The 19,569-nt window shown below is 38.8% G+C and overlaps 1 protein-coding gene across 1 annotated transcript in view; it reads right to left on the reverse strand.

Moving 5' to 3' along the window:
* Nucleotides 1–19,569, reverse strand: part of LRRC7 (leucine rich repeat containing 7) — a 244,485-nt gene that overhangs the window by 43,173 nt on the left and 181,743 nt on the right. The window contains exons 11-19 of the mRNA XM_063137517.1: nucleotides 15,900–16,029; nucleotides 14,112–14,227; nucleotides 11,293–11,362; nucleotides 9,944–10,043; nucleotides 7,211–7,335; nucleotides 4,328–4,378; nucleotides 2,911–3,111; nucleotides 1,785–1,896; nucleotides 1,448–1,628 (exon numbers count right to left, since the gene is read on the reverse strand). Coding sequence (XP_062993587.1) covers nucleotides 1,448–1,628; nucleotides 1,785–1,896; nucleotides 2,911–3,111; nucleotides 4,328–4,378; nucleotides 7,211–7,335; nucleotides 9,944–10,043; nucleotides 11,293–11,362; nucleotides 14,112–14,227; nucleotides 15,900–16,029 — 1,086 coding nt within the window. The remainder of the gene's footprint in view (nucleotides 1–1,447; nucleotides 1,629–1,784; nucleotides 1,897–2,910; nucleotides 3,112–4,327; nucleotides 4,379–7,210; nucleotides 7,336–9,943; nucleotides 10,044–11,292; nucleotides 11,363–14,111; nucleotides 14,228–15,899; nucleotides 16,030–19,569) is intronic.

Genomic DNA, 19,569 nt, shown 5'->3' on the forward strand with positions numbered 1-19,569 from the left:
AAGTCTTTACCATGTGTCAGCAAACATTCTTTTGAAAGTCCCAAAGTAAATATGAGTGTTCCCTTATGTACAAAATATTCCTTTAATAAATTAATTGTTTAATAGTTCATCTTGTCTCTAGCATGGGGTGCCCATATCACACTGAAGCTGTCGTGTTTCTCAGAAAACTCCTGCTTTCCATGGGAGGCAAATGATGAGGCTTGCTAAGTAATCCACAAAACTTTTATTAAGCAACAAACATCTCTTCTACTTGAAGTGAGTCTAATCTCCTGGAAACTTTCCCTTAGGCAAAACTATGCAAACTAAGCAAGACAACTGTCTGCTCAAGAAGAATAGGAAGCCTGTTCCTAAACGCCCGTAGCTTTAGAGAGCCTGGTGCAGTCACAGGTTCTGGTGCAATCCTAGTCGGACCGACTTTTTTACACCTTCCTTCCACTCCGTGCATTTTAGCTTCCAGCAGACCCTAGCATCAGCTAGCTTGCCGGAATGCTCTCCTCCGGATGAAAGCTCACTTCCCACTGAGTGTGTAGGATTTGGCCTTGAGGAGAAAAGCTCTGGAGAGGGCTGACTCCCAACTGGGGTATGGCCCATGAGAGCTTTCTCTCCCACTGGTACAGGCTGGCTGGTGTCTGGCGCTGCCTCCTCTAGTTCCGAATCTGTTTCAGACTGATTACCTGAAACACCTTCTCCCAAAACAGGGGCAGAAAGGTTAGACATGACAGAAGCATGTCTAATGAGTAGGACGTTTTAAAGAACTTAATAAGAATTGGTGGCAACTTATTGAACTCTGAGTTATGGTTGTAGAGAGTTTCTTAGACCCTGAAATAGAAGCATTAGCTATTAATAAGAAACCACATAGGTGGGATTGTCCAGTGAAGGTGTAGTTTCCCCATTGGTTGTGGCAGTGCTGGAGAGAAAATCTCCCACCGAAAGCAGCATCAAAGCCTCTTTGATATTTTAGTCTATTGTATCTGTGATAGGACAAACTTGCTGTATAGGTATTTAACCATCCTATATTGGGGTCTGTATGAGATGGAGAAAATCTAGATGACTCATAACAGCTGTATCACATTTTATGGCTCCTTTATTCTTGTTCTCAGCTGAAAAATACAACTAGGAACTGGGTGACATGGATGAGACGCTATTCAGCTACTTGTGACTCACTCTGGATATATGCAGATAGACCTGAATTCTGGATAGAGGTTGTTAGGAAAAGTCAAAAGTCACTACCAGGGCACTAACCTGAACTTTTCTGGGTCTGGTAAAAACATGTAAAACAGGATCCCTTTTCCCTCCCTGCCAAAAAAAGGCCCTATCAGTTTTGAAAAACTGGAGAATTGATTGACTTGTTAGTTCCCTTTCTTTAAGCTCATTACACTTCTGGCTGCCTGATTTGTATTTATAATCAAACATGGCATTGCAAGTGGAGCCTGCCGAGTAAACATACCTGTTACCCCACAAAGAATTATTCACTGCATCTTTAGCTGTAGTCTGCAAAGACCCTATTTTAACACGAGCGTTAGAAGACCCGGAAGAAGCCTGTGAAGGTGAATAATCCGAGTAGGTGCCTGACGAGACACTGTTATTCATGCAATGAATTTTATCTGCTTCAGACTCATCTGTTGACTCTGAAAAACAGAAGATATATGACATTTAAATCTCATAGAAGAATAGAAGATCAAACCTAAATATGTACGAAGAGAATACAGTATAAAACATATTATATTACTTTTGCATCTTTCATTATCCATCACCTCCAAATATGTATAAAATGAAGTCAGTACCTTTTTTTTCTTTTCCCAAGAGAACAAGTTTCGGTTGGTACAATGGTGCTTCAGCCATTGATGGGCGAAGTTCTCCTATCCTCATATCATTCACAGGGTGTACAAAAGGGTCCTGTAAAGTACAAGAATATTGGAGAATTAAATAACATTATAAAATAATTAGCCCAGCAAGTGATACTAAACAAACTTTAACAACCAACCTTATCAGATGCATAGAACTACAGAACTTCCAATGACAAAGAGTAACTTTACATTTTATTCTAATGATAGAAATGCCGGTGGTTTAATCTGGGATCTTACACATAAAAGCACGTGTTCTCTCTGCCCCAGAATTCTGTGTCCTCTCCAAAGGATAGAAACAGCAACAGAGGAGCAATGAGGAACAAAACGGAAAACCGGGGAAGTGTGCTTCAACCTGAAGCAGGAAGTTTGAAAGGTACGTCATTCCTTGCATTGAATTCAAAGAGGGCACAGAGACTGGAGAGAGCCACAAAGCAGAACAGAAAGTTATGAACTTTGGCCCAAGAAAATATATCTGGCCAAATCGTAGTCAAAGTGGCTTAAAAGCATAAATGCATCTTTACAGAATATAAAATCTATAACTAAAATAAAGCAACAACATAAAAAGCTAAAACTCTAGCCATTTTAAAACATTTAAAACGATAGAAAAACTGTGCAGTTTAGAGATTAAAGGCCATCTTAAAAAGTTCTTAACCATACTCCTGAAAGAAGAGTGTGCTGGCTCTCCCTATATAGGGAGTGTAACACCACAGAGAATAGAGTATCCTGCCTCAAGCTGCCAGGACCTTGCTTGATCTAGCCTCAGTCTTGCCTGTCTGGACCATGCCTTTGTCCTGGCCTGTGAGAGCAGATGAGGCCTTATACTGTGGCAGGTTTCTTTGTCATGCAATGACCATTTTGTACTATACACTGTAAGAACTATTTGATATTTGGTCCCACAACAGAAAGAAAATTAGAGTAGCAGCATTTAAAAGTGAAATGAAATTGTATCTAATTGGGGGCGGGAGAAGGCGACAGAAAAGCTTACTCATGTAACAACCTCGATAAAGGGATCAATACTGCATTGATCTTAATATAGTTTGTTTATAGCTTGGCCACTGGTTACCTCCACTGATATCTCCTTTGTTGCCATTGGCCACTTGTGCTCATATTTGTCTTTCACAGCTTGCTCTGTACCGGCAGTTGGTGTTGAACTCTCAGGCCTCACTCCATGGCTAGATTTGCCCACCAGATTTTGAACAGATTTCACCATATTCTTTAAATCTTCTGGATATGGAGTTGGATAGCGCTTTAAGTTTATTTCAACCTGAGCATTCATTTAACAAAATAAATTAAAAGCACAAATAGGAAATAAAAATAATAATTAAATTTCTAGTTTTGATTATCAAGACTATATAAAACGCAAAACACAGAGACAGTGACTTTAGGCATTTGAGACAATGTTGACATAAAACATTTGCTATATTGTGTCTTTGAAATGCTAAAGCCCATGTCATTTACAACATGGCGAATGCAGAATTCAAATCCACTGGTGTCAATGACTGAAATTTATTTTTTCCCCTAGAACTCTAGAATTTGAGAATACTTTGGTTAACATTATACCTTGATGTTCAGACTGCCAAAAATCCCTCAAATGGTTCAGGTAGAATCTGGAAATCTACTAATATATGGAAAGTCACTCTGGATTTGTAATAAAAGATTGTGACAGCTTATTTTGAACATATTCGTAGGAATCCAAAAAAGGTTAGATGTTCTTAAGTCCTACTGAAACCAATGAGACTTAAGTGTACCTAAATTTCAATGGATTGCACCCAAAACGGAACATTTTTTCTCCTCTGATGAGTGAGTGAATTTGTATAGAAGTATGATATTATTTTTACCACAAAAGGAAAAAGATAACATGTACAGCCAAGGTTCCAATGCAGACACAAGTTAATCGGCATCCATTCAAAAAGCTTGACTGATGTGAAGAGTACAAACTATGGTAGCAACTTACACTCAGCGCTGAAGTATAATAAAGTATGCATTACAGACAAGCACATCCAAAGATGGATCTCAATAGCAAATGTGAAGTATTACGTTACAAGTCAATGTACAGTTCTGACAAGAAAACTAAAATGATGTGTGGAATATAGCACTGCTATAGCTCTAATTGGCTAATACTTGAAAGACTGTAATTGCTGATAGTCTCATTTAAATGCTTGCTATACTAGATGGCTTGGGCCATATTTTAACTAAGACTTACACATGACCTTAAAGACAGTTGGGATGTAAGCCAAGTAACACATGCATTGCAAAGGCTACTAAAAATACAGAGTAACTAAATTAACTATGTAAGGAGAGTTAAGTAACGTCAAATTATTTTAGGTAAATATTAGCTTTCACTATTAAATGTATTTTCAGATGTGCTAGATAGAATTAGGGTGAAGATATTCCCATATTGATATTAAAAATGATAATTACCAATGAAGTCTAGACTCCCTTTCTATTCATGGTCTTTTATGTTTCACATTTAAAGTTACCTCAGAAGTAGCATGCCGCTGGGGATAAAAACCTTCCAAAGTGCAATATTCCTGGATAGAAGAATTTCTTTTTTAATTTCTACTGTCAAATTCATTTCAGCAAACAATGAAATACTTGACCAAAAGCAAATTTCACAAGACCCATCAATATAAAATTATGAAAATTTTATTAAAGTATCTATTATCAAACGTTGTATTTAAACTCAAAACAAAAACCAGTCCCTATTAAATTTAGATGAATATGCAGACTGCTGTAGGGCACATATTTCCTTGAAAACCAGGCCTTTGATATAGAGGGTTCTTTCAACCCTCAAAATAATGTCTTCATATCAGCCAAACAAAGAGGTGCCTGCAATTGATACCGCAACATATAGATAGGCAAGATGCCAAATTAATTAATAATGGCCTTTAAGCACCTGTGAGATCCAATCATTATTGTGCATTATGTTTAACATTACTGTACATTATGAATAAACATGTAAAAGAATCGCCTTCAAATACCCATATATTGGACTGCTCTGTAATAATTTGATGTGTCAAGATATAATAAAATTAAAATTAACAAAATAATGTAATAGAAACATTTCTAGTTTTCTACAAATATTTAGTACCATAAATACTAAATATAAGACAAATACAAATACTATGCAAATAATAAAACATATGTTCACCTAAGTGATACATTTAAATTGTGATTTACACTAGTATTATTGAGAACACTATAATTATTTTTCTCACCTTCAGTTATAAAACCTTTGTCATTTAATTTGTATCATTGTTCAGGTTGAAACATAGCCTTACTGGAAATGACTATTTTGTATTTGTCAATTAGATTACATTAAAAGTATAAGAAATTGTTATTGCCACATGAAAATATAGCACCTGAAACTACAGTAACTTTTCATTGCTTTAAAATGTCTATTGCCTTGCTCTTCTACAGAAATGTACTCTTCACAGCACACAAAGTCATACATTCCCCCCCCCCTAAATACATTGATTTTTGTTTGAGGATTATTTTAAGAGCAAGGCAGGTGACATGTTGATAACATTCATCAACATAACCTTTGTCATTAACATTGCTATGATAATGTATATAGCATAGGGTGAACCGGATGTACTCTCAATTTTATTGCAGCTCATGTGCAAAATGCCTGTGCACACAGGATTCCTGGGGCTCATCAATACACTTTATGCCCCTCTCTCACCTATATACTTTCAGAGGGAATGAGGGAGCTTGGTGTGCCTTTCATATCCACCTTCAATTGTTGATTGGAAGTAAGCAAAGACAGGGTTCTAGTGAGCTTTATGGAAATCCTCTGGCCATAGGTGTGCACAGCATATTTCATTAGGGTGTACAACCAGGGATTCTTTTGAACATTTATTGAATACTCAGTCATAATGGACATTATTTTTATTCATTTATTTATTAAAGACCTTAGCCACTGACGCCCTACTCTGTGTTCGGCTTGCTTGACTGTGGGAGGGCCATTGCAGGTGGTGGTGGGGGAATGAGGAGATGCTTCTCAAGCTCCAGCATTGGTGGGGCTTTGTGGTGACACTGGCCTTTTCATTCCTGCTGCTGGGAGCAAGGTTCTTCGGCATAGCAGGGGAGCAGCCAGAGGGCCATTCCCATTGTGTCTGGATCCTCCTCTGGATCCCTAGTCAGCACTTATTGCTTGAGACATTAGGCTGTATCTGGGCACACCCGACACAACCCTTTTGTACACCTATGCCTCCAGCCTATTGAATGTTGTGGTTAACAACGATTTAAACTGGTCCAAAATGTATTGGGATTGCAGCTGGAACAAGAGGACGCAAAGTTAAGATGTGGTCTAAATATTAAATTAGGTTTCTTTTTTTTATGTGCTTGTCTATCTATAAAATGGGATGCAGATTGAGAGCTAAAACATAGGTGACATTTTTCTTTATCTCTGCCAACTAACCTCAATGACAGCCTTGCAGAAATTCCAAATACAATTAAGTTCCTTAATAGATATGACTATTAATCTCAGCAAATCAAATGTTAGAATTGGATTTTCCCCAATCCAGCAAGGCAATACTCACAAAATCCCTGCTGGAAGCACTCGATCTTAACACCCAGAACTCTGGGCACAGATACCTATACTGGACTGGCAAATGTTTATGTAGTACCAAACATATTTGTGTGTATGCACGTGTGTGTGTGTAATCCTCTTTTTTAGTTTGTGGAACAGGGCACTTAATGTGGTTTATAGTCTCATATAACATATAGAACAGGTGTGGGCAATGTATGGTCCATAGGCCACATGTGCCCCCTTGCATCCCCATGTGCAATACACACCGCAGCGAGAAAAAGAAATGTGTGTTGCTGTTTTTTAAAGGCAGCCTCTGCACTACAGAGCACAAAAAGAATAAGCTAAATTTGGCCGTTTTACCTGAAGCCATTTTTCCCCTGGTGTCCCCTGGAGGTGGAGGGGAGCCTAAATGGCCCCCAGATCCCTCAAAGTTGCTCACCCCTGATATTGAATAAAATCATGATGTCAATGCAGTTGTAACAGTAGCCAACCTGTTGGGATGCGGAGCAGTTTGCACAGTCACAGTTTGAGTACTAAGATCAGGAAACATTTTATATTATGGAATATATTATGTGAAATATGAACTCTGGGCAGTATCCAGTTCTGCCTTTGCATCTCTGCTCATTGTGACTGGCAGATTAATCTTGTGCATATTTACTTAGAAGGAAGTCCCTCTGTGTTCAGTGGGGACACGGTTCCTCTTAACTGTGTTTAGCATTGCAGGCTTACTTAGGTATAGATTGGCCAATAATTACTCCACACATTTAAGAATCATCACCGTATTTGCTATGGGGTTTGTTCACTGACCAAGAAATACAATCCCAATTACCTTAACTTTTCCTGCATTTCCTTCTTCTTCCTTTTTTTCTTCAAATTCAAAGGCAACTGTCATACGTTGTTGACGCTGTTCCTCCCACAGAGTAGGATTAAAACTATCACTGTCAGACTGGAAATCTACAGATAAATTTATTTAAGAAAGGCTTTTATTTAGTGCCAGTTTAGCACCAGTATTTAACTTCTGATTGTTTGGTTAGCTGCATCATAAAAACATGAGTAGACTATTTAAGACTATGCAGTGCATAAAATGCAGCATTCACCTTGGTTATTGATATATTTTGAAGATTTATATCCAAGTTTTCAACTGAATGATCCTTAAGGTGGCTTACAGTATATTCTAGCAACATACATACACATACACAAGCCCCAAACCCACAGAATCCAGCAGTGCTTAGTCCTGGGCCAATGGATGTAGCCATACTGTGCTTCATTTCATCAGGTGTCAATTGTATGCATGCAGCACCTGATGAAATTCCCTCTTCATCACAACATTTAAAGCTGCAGGAGCCCTGCCCTCTTTTGTATCTGGTCAAGAGGGCAGGGCTCCTGCAGCTTTAACTGTTGTGACGAAGAGGGAATTTCGCCAGGTGCTGCATGCATACAATTGACACCTGCTAAAATTCCCTTTTCTATACAACTGTTAAAGATACAAGAGCCCTGTCCTCCTTTTCATATGGTCACCATATCCAAATTCTAATATATATTATTCTTTGGTTCTGGTTATGTAAGTCAAATATTAGATCACACAGATACATTCGATTTCGATACAAATTTCCACCTGGATTTAATATTATTAGTCATTAACTTACTTGAGACATTTTGTTTCCTTTCTCCCCCCTCATAAACCCTGGATCATATTTTGGCAGACCATATTTTCTTTCATCTTCGTATAGAATGGGGCTTCCATTCTTTAAACCTATGCTCTCCATAACCTTGCTGGTGGAGGCATTCTCCCATCGTCTTCTTTATTCACAAAATCGATAAATTTCCTCCACACCCATTCAAATTTGCCTACACTTAGTTGTCCTTAACTATGGTTTGTTGAAGAAAAACACCTTCATAACCCATGGTTTCAAACAAATCATAAGAAAAATTAACCACAGTTTCTTGAGCTTGGAAAAAATGACAAGTTGCAGTTAATAAAAATGGAAACATAAGAGAGGAAGATGGGAGTGGATGAGCCTGGCACTTGCCTAGGCTCATTCACATCATGACATCTGAATGCAGCCAATTACTTGTCACCTAGAAATTCTGTGGCTGATGTGGGACTGAAATCAAATACTGCCAGATCTATGTAAATTCTGCCTACTTACTATTTTGGCTCTAATATATCATTCTGACTGCAGAGAACTAAGGCTAATTTAAGGGGAAAGCTTCATGAAATCTCTAGAACAAAAAACCTGACATACTGTACTCAGAAAGAAGTAGGGTACCAATTGCTTCAGAAATCAGAACGAACGCAATCCTATGTATGTTTAGATATAAAACAGTCCTACCAGCATTCCCCAGCCAGCTATGCTTGAGTTTGGTGTTGTGTTGTAAAAGCAACAACTATCCTAGGGTCATTGTGTTGTTGTTTATTCGTTCAGTCGTTTCCGACTCTTCGTGACTTTATGGACCAGCCCACGCCAGAGCTTTCTGTCAGCTGTCGCCACCCCCAGCTCCCCCAAGGTCAAGTCTGTCACCTCCAGAATATCATCCATCCATCTTGCCCTTGGTCGGCCCCTCTTCCTTTTGCCTTCCACTTTCCCTAGCATCAGCCTCTTCTCCAGGGTATCCTGTCTTCTCATTATGTGGCCAAAGTACTTCAGTTTTGCCTTTAATATCATTCCCTCAAGTGAGCAGTCTGGCTTTATTTCCTGGAGTATGGACTGGTTTGATCTTCTTGCAGTCTAAGGCACTCTCAGAATTTTCCTCCAACACCACAGTTCAAAAGCATCTATCTTCCTTCGCTCAGCTTTCCTTATGGTCCAGCTCTCGCAGCCATAGGTTACTACGGGGAATACCATTGCTTTAACTATGCGGACCTTTGTTGTCAGTGTGGTGTCTCTGCTCTTAACTATTTTATCAAGATTTGTCATTGCTCTCCTCCCAAGAAGTAAACGTCTTCTGATTTCCTGGCTGCAGTCAGCGTCTGCAGTAATCTTTGCGCCCAGAAATACAAAGTCTGTCACTGCCTCCACGTTTTCTCCCTCTATTTGCCAGTTATCAATCAAGCTAGTTGCCATAATCTTGGTTTTTTTGAGGTTTAACTGCAACCCGGCTTTTTGCACTTTCTTCTTTCACCTTTGTCATAAGACCTTTGTCATAAGGGTCATTGTAGGGAACATTTAACCTGGTATTAAATAGGGTGACCATATGAAAAGGAGGACAGGGCTCCTGTATCTTTAACAGATGTATTGAAAAGGGAATTTCAGCAGGTGTCATTTGTATATATGGAGAACCTGGTGAAATTTCCTCTTCAACACAACAGTTAAAGATGCAGGTGCCCTGTCCTCTTTTAAATCTGGTAACTCTAGTATAGCTCCTGCACTTTAACTGTTGTTATGCAGAGGGAATTTCACCAGGTTCTCCATATATACAAATGACACCTGCTGAAATTCCCTTTTCTATGCAACTGTTAAAGATACAGGAGCCCTGTCCTCCTTTTCATATGGTCACCTACATTAAATGAACATTGCATTGGTGTCTGTATTTAGAAAAAAAATGGCTGACGGTACTTTACCTTCATCCCCACGGGGTTGCTGAGGAAACATGTAGTTAGTCAGCACTCTCTGCTTAGTTTCTGGGTGTGCCTCAGTTTGAAGAGGAATAAGGGCCTTAGACTGTAAACAAAAAAGCAAACAGCATTACAATAACTAAAAAAAGCCGGTGTGGGTGGGGAAACCAAACAAAAGAATGGTGACAGGTGAGATATTAGATTGTAATGATTAAGGTATAGCATCTCCAGCCAACAGACGGTGCTCTACTATTTTCTTATTACTTAGTTACTGTTCTGTGTGTTGCCATATTGTTTTGTTTTAAACAGGAAACTACAGCATCCTTACAACTATGCGTGTGATCCAGAAGCACATATGTAATCTCTTCATCATTTTGGGTCATCAGTCTTACATTTACATAAACACTTTCTTCCCTATAACATCTTTGCAAGGGTGTGTCACAGAGAAAATGCCACATCCTAATTTGGTGGTTACAGATGTGGTAAGCTCGAACAGATTTGGATCTTATGCACTCCCTCCCCTTCCAAACACCCTTCACACTGTATACTGTTACTACATCAGAAAAGCCTATGTTTACTTGAACAAGGAAAGTCTAGCTGCACACAGTACCTTCTATATCTGGTGAAGAAGCACTACCACCCAATCTCAGTATGCGTAGTAGTTAGTACAGGGAGAAGAAGTAGGGTCTGACTACATAGGCTTAGCATTTAGGTATTATCTTGAACTACTAGCATATAACATTGCAAACTTATGTAAGTTTACATGGAAGCAAGTGTAATTGCATTCAGTGGGACTTACTCTCCTAGGTAAGTGTTTTTGTTTTTAAATGCACCCTTAGAGTAATGAGGACACATACAGGGATGTTGATTAAATTAAAAACCTCTTTTTCAAAAGAATGGTCCATTAATATAAGTAATGTATTGACAAAGTGGACTATTCTGAGTTCAGATTGATATGCTGCAGTTTGGTCCATGCAGAATTGGTTGAAGAAGCCATTTGTTTACCATATTAAGAACCTATCAAAATATTGCTCTGCAAAAACAGAACGTTCATACACTGGAGGCAGTTTTCTGACAGGGAGTCTTTCACCAAGCTGCTAAACTCAAGAGTTTAAAATGTTTAAGAAGTTTGCGGTCTCATTAGGACAAAGGGAAAAACTCAGAAGAAAACCTTTAGGGCGCTACGCATGAACGCTTCTAGATCACATCCTAATTTTTCTGCAGAAGACATCATCTGAAGTTCTAGCTTAATAGTTTATAATGTTCATAGTTCAACATAAATATTTTACAAACACTGCTGAACTCACTACCCTGTTATTGAGCTCTTAGGATGGAGACACATATTAAATATGTACCTGGTTGTCTGAAAGCCACAAAGCTGCAAGTTCTTTAAGCTTCGTAAAAGTGATAGGCAAATTTTTCAACCTGCAAAAATGAGTCAATGCCGTTAAGAACATACTTGGTAACAAGATGACAACAAACATCCTGCTAATTTTCATTTTGCTTTTCTTTTTGCATTGCTTTTAAAGGACATTTTATTAAAAAGATTCACTTTAAAATTATTATTTTCCAGAAACATTTTCTCAGTGTGTTTCTACACAGACAGCTTCTAATGCTACTAATCAAAATGCATTGTGCAGCCATTCCATGTTTTCCCATCTTAACACATTTTTTTTCTGATAAGCAAAAAGACAGAAGAGTCATTGGGGGAAACCCAAGAGAGTTACAAATGGTAGACAACAACATATGGACCCCCCCATGTATAATTGCATGAATGAGGCAGGGCACCTGCACAAGAACGCTTGCCTCATCTGAAAGGACTCTCAGTTTAAAATGCATATTTATCTTCATAAACCCTCAGATCCTTAGTAATAAAACCCAGATTTTACCATAAAAATATTGCCAGTTTCACAGAGCAGCTGTGATTTGCTTATCTATACCCTACATGTAAGCAGGTAATTTTATCCAAGAGGTATGCAGGCTTCATATTTAAAAAATATCCTCAAGTATATGAGATTCTCCCCCCCCCCATTTTTTTCTTTATTTCAAAATAAAATAAAATCACATTGACAACATTACAACAAATATAGTGGTTGTTTTTTCATGACAAAAATATACATCTGTAAAAATATATAGGGAAAACCTTACATTGTCTATATTGTAGAGATACATTAACAACTTCAATTTCAAACAAGATTCAAAAATTAGAGTGAACGAAAATGGGATTAAGTAGACAGGGGCCTGGATCTACCAGTAATTCCATTAACATAACTGACAAACAGGGACCATATCGTATCAAAAGGATCAAATCTCAGTTGGCCCCACAAAACCCTGCAAGGACACATTAGCTTTTCAGAAAAAGCTACGTCCCACACTTTTCTTTCCTAACCATTTAACATGGGGCCCTTTGGATCTTTCCAGTGCTCAGCAATTTACAGACGTGCTGCAGTAAGCAGCACAGCTACGAGTTCTTTGTGAACAAGAGATGGATTTAAGACATTCAGCAAAGCAAAGCTCGGTTCGGGCAGAATTCTCTGAACCATGGCCTCTGAGCTTGCCTTGAACATGAATTCCCAAAACTGCTTTAGGGCTTCGCAGTCCCACCACATGTGCAAGAAGAAGCCCCTCTCATCACAGCCTCTCCACGCATTGGAGAAATGCTCGTTATGATTGGAAGTCGGAGTGGGATTTTGAGCCATCTTATTAGTACCTTTAGGGCTGCCTCCTGAATGCGGGACAATATTGTTCTAAGTGGAGGCTTTGACCACATTTGCTTCCATATTTCATCTTTTATTTGCATGTGTACGTCTGTTTCCCATATGTTTTTCAGTGTCAGGGAGGAACCTCCCACTTTGTCTAGCAGTAAATCATAAATAGCTGAGGTCATGCCCTTATCTTTTCTCTTGGGGCCTAAACGTAAGTGCTCAAAGGCAGTGAGGGGATGAAAGTCTACTCCCTGGCCAAATCTGTGGTTTAGAAAAGTTCTTACTTGCTAGAGTTGGAACCAGGTTGGCTCAATGCCGTTTAACTTTTCTTTTCACTTACTATCATTAATTACTCGCCTCTTATCTATCAAGTCTCTCAAGTGATAGATACTCTTCCTGTCCCACCCCGCAAACTGGGCATATTTATCTCCATGTCTAACAAAGAGATGATCCAGGAAGGGTAGCATCAGATATTCTGATGGAGACAGATATGTTGACGATTTTTCCCAGATAGCAAAGGTGAGGTGCATGAATGGATTAAAGATTTTTTAAAAAGTCACCCAGGAGGAACAGCAGATATTGTAGGTATATGGGATTCTCGAAAAATTGTATTAAAAGGAATTTAAAGAGTAAAATCTTGTGTCTGATTCTTAAGGCCTATTTTTTCTTCATCTTTTGATACATATATTTCTGTTTGTTTTCTCATCAAATCTTAATTTCTATTTTCTCATGTTACTTAGGAACATTTCCTCAGTGTTACTGTCTGTGGATACTTCTCCCAAGTCTTTTGATGAATATGTTACTATAAAAAAAGAAATAAGAAGATGCCTGAATAAGTTTCCCACTTCTTCAGTTTATCAACTTGTCACATTAGAATTTGTGACATTATCAAAAGTCTAAGGGTACAGCTCAGAGAAGAATCTAGCTAGTTCCATGTACAGAGCAAGGCACTCTTTCCTAATAACAGGCTGTGGATTGCTTTTAAATAGTTTTGCATGGCATTGGTGTGGTAGACCTTGAGGAGGTGAGGCAGCTGCATCATAAAGTTGAAAGCATGTGCAAACCAGCCGTTAAGAGTGATGCCAAAATAATAGTAGGAAAAAAAGCTCTTTTACTTCTCTTATGAGGAAGACATGCTAAGAAGTACACCTGGGAAAAGTTTAAGCTGCTAGAACTCCAGAGGGTGCTTCGCGATGATGGTTTTGTCATGCAATCTCTCTTGCTTTATTTATAGAATTTTATGGAGGGTCTAGACATTATCATCTTCAACTTGTAGCGCTCCTGTGTTTTCCAACTGCTTTTTTCACTTTTCGTGTCCCCATCCCCTTTTTTCCCCCCCACAAAAATTCTGTTCAGGAAGAAAAATGGTACAGCTACACAATGACACTTTAAGAGACAAGCCTTTCAATATCTATAAGTTTCGAACAGGTGGCAGTCAATTCAAAAGAATATGGAAATATAAACATTACCTGTTGTCACTCAGATTTAAGACTCGGAGTTTCTGCATCTGACCAATCTCATCAGGAAGAAATTCCAGTTTGTTTGAGCGCAAAGACATAACTGTTACATTCTTACAACTTCCAATCTGTGGGAATCAAAGGAATTTGTTAAGACATGTTCTATGTCATCATAATTGCTATCTCTATTGGTGGCCTAGTTATGCCTTCAATCTGAATTATGCATGTTTATTTCACATGTTGTCCAGTGCAACCCAGTTTACAAATGGGTTAAGCTGGAATCACAGTTTATTCAATACAGCTCTTATTGCAGTGTGGTAGAGAAAATGCTGACTTCTGTGTGTACAAGCGGACACAATTTGCTTGGCAATGGAGAGACCGTTAGTTGGGAGACAGCCAATTTGAAGAAGCAATATTTCTTGGTCATGGCTTCTGAACAGCCTCACATTTGGCAGCTTAAGACCCCTTCTCGTATTATCTAAGCGATAAAGTGCCGCAGGATGTTTCTGCCCCACACCACTTCAGTAACATGGGAAGAGCTAGGCCACATGGGAAGAGCCCATGAGGCAGTTCCTTCCCATGCCAAAATTTCCCCTTTCTCAAGATAGGTAGCATGGCTGTAGGAAGGAGCCACTGAAGTCACTGGAGTGCTGTGGGAGAATCACACACATCAGGATTTCTCACACCACTAACGTCATGGCAGAAGGAGTCCTTAGTGTTTAATGAATGTGGGGCTCCAGTCCAAGACCTTGCTTTGCAAGCATCTTGAATGGGAATACCTGCTTCCAACCTACAGAAAGTGCTACTGATTTGACTGAGTGGACCTTTACCACCCCCATATCTTAAGCCTTAACTAAGAGCTTGGCAAAGACACAGATAAAAAAATGATGGTGTTAGTTGCAAAAATGGGGCTCATAAACAGATTCTAAAATGTGCTTCTCTAATTCCCTAGCAGGAATTGTTGGGAGAAGATTGATTCACACGTGAAAGCATTTGGGAACTGCATGGGGGAAACTTATTTGGAGTTGGAGACACAGCTGCATGTGGCAGGAAAACACGTTTGCTTGGAGATCACTCGAGAAAAGTAGGATGGCAGCAGTGTTTTTGACCACCCTTGCCAAGCAACTCTGTCTGTTTGGCAAGAGTGGCCATGCTTGCTCAACAGACAACATGCTAGGTAGGTAAAATAACCCTTACTGCAGACCCTGAGTTCCCAGGGTAGCTTATTTTGGGGAAATAACCCACCATTTTGGGGAATCTATCATGGGTTAACGTGTTGTCCAAACCCAGTCACTATGTCTCACAAAGCTTAACCATATAAAGTTCTTCCCACATTGCCTGGCCTTGGTCTGTGGATGGCTGCTGCCCTGTTTGGTGCTCCAGATACCCATAAAAAGCTGCTGCACTTCAGTCAGAAGAGAAAGCAAGCTCCCAGTGGTACTCCATGGTCTGGCCAGCATTTCCAAGCTAATATTGTTAGGAACTAAAAATATCTAAAGCTCAAAATTAGCAGGCACCCTTCCTGTGTGAATAAATCTCTTTTCAAAGAAATCAATCAACAAAGTACATAGGGTTGGCAAACAGTTCATATTACAGGGGTTTTGTTGATATACTTATCTTAGTATTTTACTTTAATTATTGTTCAATGCATTTTGTACCTGCCCTCATAATAAAGGGCAGTATACAAATATTTATAATACTACTACAGGCCAAATTTCCAATTGGTAATAATGACTTCAATGAAAATTTACTTTGGATAAAGACTTGGAATTTTCAAATACATTCATAATAAAGCCTTACTTCTCTGGGCAGTTCAGGTAGGAAATTTTCATCTACAGCTAGAGTCCGCAGACTGTGCAGGTAGCCAATGGTGGGAGGTAGAGACTCCAGTTCATTACAGCTGCAGTCAAATTCTTCTAATAAAGATAAACTGAAATATTAAGTACATTTGTTAGTCTATTTCAGAAAGCCATCAATCATTGGTTTTATTGAATTTCTGGAACTTTTGAAATCTGGAACTTTTAGCATTCCAGATTTGCAAAATGTGCAGGTGAAAATATCAATAATCTCACACGTTTTTTGCAATTACAGTACAAAGATATATTCAAAGGACCATAACAGAAATAAATTTGCAGTGCCTTTCTAACTGAAGCAGAGCAATGGTCCATCCAGTGCACTACTGCCAACATTGACTGACAGTTCCCCCGAAACCTAAATGTTACTTCACGCAATAGGATTTCTGTGCAAAGTCACATGCAAAACAATGCATATGCAATCACATATGAAAAAACATGACTGTTCTGGATTTTAATCTATCTATCTTTGTACTCCATTTGTCCTATGTATAAGAATGGCAGTAAGTCCCTCCCACATGTAAATAATAGCAAAATAGACATGTGGGCACATGCCCTGCCAAGCAAAATGGACACATGCCAGTTTATCATACAATGAAACAACCCCATTAAAATAGCAATTGGAGTCTCATACCAACAGGGCATTTGTTTTAACAACAAGCTACAAACTCTCCCACAGTGTCATTTAAGTAATATATGTCTAATTTTAAAAAATAAATTAAGGTAGTATCTAATTGTGTCCCAATGCTAGTGCCACTTTTTCTCAATGCTCTAGCAAATGTTAGCTACATTGCCCAAGCATTGGTTTGCACCAGTATAACATTATTAGCACTAGTGCTGGGGCACAACTGTATATTACTCTAATTAATTATTCTTGTAATTGTTATTATTTGAATGCTGAATTTTCTCAAGACATCATATTGTTTGTACATTAGTGTCTCACAGCTCCAATTGCACTAAGAATAGACAATAAATAACGCTCATTCTGTGTAATAAATAGAGCATGCTCTGGAAAGCAAACGGTTTAAACATATGGAAAGAAAACAGATAAAGAAATACATTAATTGAGTATAATGGCTGATAACGGGGGGCAGGAGATCAGTCTTTTGGTTGCCACAACTTCTGTCATTGTGGATATGAAAAGCTGGTTACTGGACGGAACCCAAACTCACAACTAAATCTATGACAGCTGTGTCACCCCAATGTACATTGTGATGAAGGAGGAAGTTGTATCATTTGTAAACATGCTTTAACTTTCAGACTGACAGATACCTTTCCATATAGGCCTGAAAAAAAGACTCCACAAAACAAACAAAATGCAAAGCAATGGCCTCTAGAAGCATTTTGTGATTTTATTTAGCAATCTTAAATACCTTCATTTAACATTCCTGAAAGGTGGAACTCTATATCGGGAGTTTGGCAATTAGACACTTACAGTTTATTTTTTAAAACAAAACAAAACAAAATACTGAATTATCTTAATGGCTGTTCTGGATTTTAATCTATCTTTGTACTCCATTTACAAATTAATAAATAACCCATTCGCAAAAGCTACTTGAAGGCTTGAGCCATGGAGAAGGAGTTAATGAGTAGAGACAATCCCAGCTATGAGCTATATTGAGCAGGAGGAAAGAGCACACACTGACCAAGAACAGGCAGCCTTTTCTGCATAAGCTCATTGGCATTAGTGAAAGTAATGAATGCCGTAAAGGCCTTTAGCTGTTTTCTTTTCAGCTGTTTATCTTGAATGTTCTTCAGACTAACGAATCTAAAACAGCTGATCTACAACCCACGACCCATCTGGCTCCCCATCCTTCCCCCGCACTGCTACTAACTACTAGACTATACTAGTCTGGAGGATTGAAGTGTGTCATCCTTTTGAGAGCTGCACAGTGATTAATGAAGTGGGTTGGGAAGAGAACAGCTGAAAGCTTTGTTAGGCTTTTCATTATAAGCTTGCGGCTGCCAAGCTGTCATTCAAGCCGGAGGAAGTGATCATTTCTAAAGGCAACATTCAGACAAATTGGCCCAGATCCACTTTAGGTTTTTGCTGACAAATGCAGATGCAGACTTAGGTGAATGTGCTTTAGTAGACCACCTGGCAAAACTGTAACGCTGCACTCGCCTTCAGTGACTCTACAGCCAGCCAAGAGGTGTGATTATTTCATGCTATTCCCTTTCAGCTGCCACCAGTGCCTAGAAATGGGCACTAGGAAAACTGCAAAGAAGAAACATTGTGATTTCAATGTCATCCATACTAATATGCTAAATGGGCAATGCAATCTTATACAAAAGGTCCTAGAGCTCTCAAGTCTGCAAATTAATTAGTTCGTTATTGAACTTAAAAGTTTCAAAGTGTAATAAACACTGTCTCTACCTCCCTTGGCTCTTCAGTCCTAAATATTAACCTGTGCGAAGTAAAGTCCATTCAAATCAATAGCATTTATTTTGACATGATCCAATCCAGAAAAAATTATGCATCCGAAAACCCCAGCAGGAATTAAGTACATATGAAATACTTTACTTCTATTGATTTCAATGGGATTTTCTTTCATTGAACTCAGAAATCCAATCCAGAGAACCTTTGTGCGTGTGCAGATGCTCTAATGTGCATATGTAGGTGCCCCACTCTTGATGGCTGTCCTTTTTCACTCAACAGATGGATAGCTTCATGTTCACAGAAAGATGCATGCACAGTTTCTGCCTCCACTGAAATATGGACAGGGAGCCACCACTCAGTGACAAAAAAGATGGCTAAACATATGGCCCCCAACACCTTTCAAGGAAATTCTTTACCATGAGAAAAATTCTGTAAAAACATACAAAATTATAAGCTCTAATTTTGTATTACTTTTACAGACATTTTCCCTTGACAAAGAGCTTCCTCAAAATGCAATGGGAGCCATAACTATCTGGTGATTTAGCTATAGTTCCTTCCATTTTTGAGTCATAGCTAGGTAGCAAAGAATATGCTTCACATTCTGAAATTCCCAAAGCCAACCCACAGCATCTCTAGTTGACTGATCTCAGGTAGCGGGGGTGGGAAAGACCTCTGCCTGAGACTTTGAAAGCCTTCCAGAGTCAGATTAGACCAGCCTTCACCAATCCGTATCTGCCCTCCATAGAATCATAGAATCATAGAATAGTAGAGTTGGAAGGGGCTTATAAGGCCATCGAGTCCAACCCCCTGCTCAATGCAGGAATCCACCCAGATATGTTGGGCTGCAATTTGGGCACCAGGTTTAGAAAGGCTTGATTAGACAAGGCTAGGCTATTTGGACCAATGGTCTGACTCAGTATAAGGCAGCTTTCCTATGTTCTTATAGGTAAGTGAAAAAGTCAGTGTAGATCAGAGCAAATGCATTCAGGGTTTGACATAAATGCAAAGTTCTCTCGCAAAAATCACATTACTTAAACATTTAAATACAAATAGTGTTATAAGGAATTAGGATGTAATTACTTCTAAATTGCAAAATAAAAATGAAACTAATTGGCCGTCACAAATTAATAACTTATGAAATGTAAATGATAATTACTAGATTCATGCCAGCTATGTTCATCAGATCCCGAAAATAATAAGGATCTGGGCTGAAATATTCAGGAGCGACACCAAAATA

This window comes from Elgaria multicarinata, chromosome 1 (assembly GCF_023053635.1).
Source record: "Elgaria multicarinata webbii isolate HBS135686 ecotype San Diego chromosome 1, rElgMul1.1.pri, whole genome shotgun sequence".
In the NCBI taxonomy this organism is placed as follows: Eukaryota; Metazoa; Chordata; class Lepidosauria; order Squamata; family Anguidae; genus Elgaria; species Elgaria multicarinata.